Source organism: Hermetia illucens, chromosome 4 (assembly GCF_905115235.1).
Source record: "Hermetia illucens chromosome 4, iHerIll2.2.curated.20191125, whole genome shotgun sequence".
In the NCBI taxonomy this organism is placed as follows: Eukaryota; Metazoa; Arthropoda; class Insecta; order Diptera; family Stratiomyidae; genus Hermetia; species Hermetia illucens.
In genome coordinates, this window is record NC_051852.1 from 126,991,332 (window position 1) to 126,996,340 (window position 5,009).

Genomic DNA, 5,009 nt, shown 5'->3' on the forward strand with positions numbered 1-5,009 from the left:
AGCTTCATTCTCTGCCCAGGACTCCTTACTCTCTCTTTGAAGATTTCATGAGTAGCTGTTCTATCATGCCAATTCCCATTTCGCGGCTTCTTTTGCTCGTTTCGGGCGTCAAAACGAATTAATCATTTTCTAAATTTAAAGCTATTATAGAACATGCAAATAATTAGGCTGCTTTGACAGAGAAAACTTGAGCATATGTAGCCTTAATGTCCTCGCATCGAATCTGCATCTGGACGTTAAATGGGGCAGATTTTCGGCTAATTTTCAAGGCAATAATTTTTTTTTTCAATTTGTTATTCTGCTTTTGAAGAGAGCTATAGAGGACAAAAGACCAAAATGCGGGAAACTCTTAGCGGTCCCATTTTAGTGAACAGACACTGTATGTACACTATCTTATCCAAAAGGAAAAGCAGTCTAATAATACAAAAATTAAATAAGACTTTATTAGTATCAGTGTTTAATTAGTAACTACTAAAAACTGAATCCACGCACATATAATAGGTGATATCTTAGATAAATTGTAACACAATAGGATAACAATCATTTTTAGAATTCCAATCGGGTATAAAAGAAATGGGAATTGAATGAATTTTCATCAGTTCCTTGAGCCAACCGAAGAACCGAATATCCAACATGAAGGCCATCGCAGTTGTTGCCCTCCTCGTCCTTGTTGCCTGTGCCCAGGCCAAGGTATACACCCGTTGTGAAATGGCACGTATCCTGTACAATGACCATGGTGTCAAGAATCTTACCACCCTTGCCAATTGGGTTTGTTTGATTGAACACGAATCATCCTTCAACGATGAAGCCGTGGGTGCCCTCAACTCCAACGGAACCCGTGACTATGGCCTCTTCCAAATCAACAACAAATACTGGTGCAAAGGAAACGTTGCTTCCAGTGACAGCTGTAAAATCGCTTGTACCGCTCTTCTCGGAAATGTCGATGCCTCCTGGAAGTGTGCTCAACTCGTTTACAAGGAACAAGGATTCAAGGCCTGGTACGGATGGCTCAACCATTGTAATGGAACTGCTCCAAGTGTTGCTAGCTGCATCTAAACTTCTCTTAAAACGCATTAATAAAGAGATTATCTGAAGAATAGTTATCTTTAACAATATAGATATCTTCTTTAGTCTTTGTTCTATTAACTAGCGCAATCTGGACATTTAGGTCGAATTCACAGTTTTTCTCTATCATAAGCTCGGTACCGATGCAGAGGGCTCTGAAATCATCGTAACGTATCAAACCATTATTGTTTTGACCGGCCTTTATGCTGTTCTCCATTGGCTTCGACATTCAGGCCGGTCTTAGACGGTGAATTGCATTCAGAGTAATTTAGATGACCATACCTTCGAGGAAACGGTTCTCTCACAAATTGCCTATAGTCGGTGCTACCCCATATCGATGGTGTATGTCCCTCTTTGCAATGTGATAATAACTTATTAAACCCCTAATTCCACACATGTCTCCGTTATCGTGAAGCGTCATTCATTGGTTTGACATTCGTTCAGCACTCATAAATTTTGAATTTGACATGTTCTGTGATGCATCAGTCAAAAGAAACATCGATTTAAGTTGCACTGATGCATGAATCAATTTCAAAGCGCAGTTTTCTATTGGATCCGGGATACCTCCATCACTCAATTCTGGGCAGGTCGCTGCCACTGGCAGTGATAGCGCCTGTTTTATTGGGATAGTCGTCGTCGCAGATCTTGTTGCATGAGTCAATCATTCCATTTGTGGAGAAGTTGTTGGAGAACGGCTTTGTTGGAAGATAAAAGTAAAATGTCATCTGTATAGAGTGGCGTGTAGGGCGCTGGACGTTGGATGTCGCGTTTGTAAGTGTGCATAACAAGAGCAAAAAGGAGTGGTGAGAGGGTTCCTCCAACAGAGACTGATATACGTATCACACTTCTTGGATCGAAGCAATAGAGCAAATTAACCCAGCGCACGAGATCTTCTGCCATTACGTGTTGCCGCAAAACTTACCAGACGAGTTTGTGTTTAACTGTTGCGGAGTTCCTGACAAAATCGGCTTGGATCACCATAATTTGATTGATATCACGTTGAAAGATCTTCATTGTATGGGATAACAACCGAATAGGCCGCTAATGTGCAAATTTTGTTGGGCTGCCGCTTTTCCTTCTTTGGCAGATGGTGTTTTACCCTCTTTAGTAATGCGACTGAACCACTCATTGAGTCCAGGTGTTAGATGCCAGGTCATCGGTTTCCAGAGCTTAGCCATGTTGTCGTCAAGCTCTGGGCTTTTCCTGATTTCATTAGTTTGATTCATGATCATCATCAACGGTGCAACAACCGGTATCCGGTCTAGGCCTGCTTTAATAAGGAATTACAGACATCCCGGTTTTGTTCCGAGGTCCACCAATTCGATATCCGTAAAAGCTGTCTGGCGTCCTGACCTACGCCGTCGCTCCATCTTAGGCAGGGTCTGCATTCGAGTAAATCAGATCATTTTTTTCTGTTTTATCACGAGATTGCCACCATTTATTTCGCGGTGGATCAGTACGTTGTTCACGCGGTTTTAATGGTTACTCAATTCGCAGGACAGTAATCAACGGGCGAAGATTTTATAGGGGGCGGGCGGAATGTGCAGTGAACTGAGATAATAGCGAGCTTCATTAACCGGTCATAAAATCGCTCCACTGTTTTAATTGCGTCGCGTAAACCCTTGGGTCCACTTTCGCTTTTTGTGTCGCGGTCCTAATTCTGAAGACCCCTTCTTACTAATAAGGGGTACTGGTATTTAGTGAATAAACAGAGTAATAAGAGTGGTTGAATATTGCAGGGGAATAACTGTTAGCATACTTTATTTACATCTGCCCTTATCTAAGCATTGCAACAGTACAGTGGACCTTTTCCTTGAACGCATCTTTCAATGGCATTTGCGACAACTAATCCGCCAGATTTGTGATGAATTTAGCCTTTCGGGAGACGACCGCTCAGCGATGAAAGATATAGGGTAAGTGGCCTTCAACGACAGATCAGATATCCGCAGTTAAACAGGGTGCGCATCAACTGTTTGTTGAAGGAACTGATACAAACCTTTCCTATAGTGTCAGGACTTAAGCTTGGCGATGGTTTCGCCCCCACCCTTTTTAACTTAGTGTTTGAATACGTCGTCAGGAAGATGGCCACAGTTGATACCAAAGCTACCTTACGGGAAAAATTACGGGACGATCTGGCGTATGCAGACGACACGCAAATTCTTGCCTGATCGAGCCAGCAGCGAGTGAAATGGGGCTCAGGGTCAATGAATCCAAAACGAAAAACATGGCCCAAACTAGAAAGGCGGCTGCTAGTATCCAGAACGTTGTAATGGGCTAGCATAATATAGAATAGGTGGACCAATTCTCAAAGGACTGAAACGGAAAACATGAAAGGTGGATTACTACTGTTCATAAAGCATTTTATACTGTCCTCCTATAATGAGACCGAGACAAGTACAAAAGCGCAATAAACTACGCATCTACAAGATATTAATTCGTCCTGTGCTGTTGCATGGATGCGAGCCGTGGACCTACCGGAAAAGCAGACCGATACTTCGGGAAAAAATTCCTCCTGATTTTCGGAGCCGTAAAGAAAGGAGATGCCTGGCGAAACAGATACAATCATGAATTGTATGAATTGTTTGACCACCCACCAGCATGGACACTAGTCCAAATCCGAAAATTGCAATGGTTTGACCACATTGAACGAATGCAGTGTTATCGAAGAAGAAGAGTCTTGCAAAGTGTCACGTTACGCGCATCAACGAAAAGACATCCTTCACCAGATTTCTCCATAAGGATTATCTGCGGAAGCCAGAATAGGCAACTGCTCAATGGGTCCCCAATTAACTATTCGATGGATCACCGCATAGAGAAGCGTTTCTTTTACAAGAGAGACTGAAATAATGAGTTTACTACTAAGATTTATAGGTCATGGGACTTCTGCCTCGAAAAACGAGAAACTGTCCATAACAGCATCGAAATTTGTCCCGTGATGTGCGGTGAATTGATGTTTATTGACGTTTTCAACATATGCAGTTGAGTTCAAAGTTACCCTTAAGGTGAATACCAAGATACAAATTTTCCGCTGATACCAGTATGATAAGAAACGATTCTGTCTGATCACGAAACGCAATGTCAGCCAACATACTGTTTACAATTGAGTGTCTTGTCCCTTCGGTTGTCTTGAATCAATGAGAAATCTCGTCTATCTGCGCCGGTTTTTTATTTTCCGCGTAACGTCTGAAGCCAAGCAATCAGTCCTGAAACTCGCTAACCCAAGATTCTGACATCAGCATAAGGTTCGATGACTCGGAATGAAGAGGGCATTGTGGCTTAGGTGTTGGAAGCGCCACAACCATTGAGTAAAATGCACTTCCTCCTCGTGCTCCTGGTAATCATGTCCGGCTTAGTGATCTTTAAGTATTTTGAATTGAATGGTAAAATGTTTGCGAGATATCCAAGTCGTCCATTCTCGGTAACATCTAGTTCTAGTTCCGGCAGTTTGGTTTTTGAAGTGGGTATCTCCACAAACTTATGAACATTGAAGCGGTCCTGCTGGTTTTCAAATTTATTGGTTTATTGGTTGTGGATCCGCTCCTAGGGGTTGGTCTCAGAATTGATGCAGGAAAGTTTTTTGGTCATGCAGCCAACTAACTTCCTCGCTAGATTGAAGACCCCAGTACCCAGTATCAGTCAGAAGCGTCTCCAGTGAAGAGCATAAATGTACGCCCCATCAGGAGGGCAAAATACCCCTACAGATCCGAATAAGGCAACGTTTCGGTCCTAAAGGCAAACTTATCGATAAGCGGCAAAGTTTTGGGTTGTTCTGCCGGAGGACAGTATGCGACGGAAGCGGAACTGTTAAGCAACTGTTGCACACAACATAGACGACAATGAAATTATTGCGTTGGGGTCGGTTCATCATTGCCGAGTTCTTCAGGGTGGATCAAAATCGCTGTTCGTCCAAAATTTCTTTTGACGAATAACCTCGGTTTCGGCAA

General features: G+C 42.7%; 1 protein-coding gene across 1 annotated transcript; it reads left to right on the plus strand.

Annotated features, from left to right (window-relative positions):
• Positions 1-633: 633 nt before the first annotated feature.
• Positions 634-1,056, plus strand: LOC119654068 (lysozyme c-1-like). Its single transcript, XM_038059231.1, has one exon. It carries the CDS (start codon positions 634-636, stop codon positions 1,054-1,056), a length of 423 nt encoding a protein of 140 aa, XP_037915159.1.
• Positions 1,057-5,009: the final 3,953 nt, after the last annotated feature.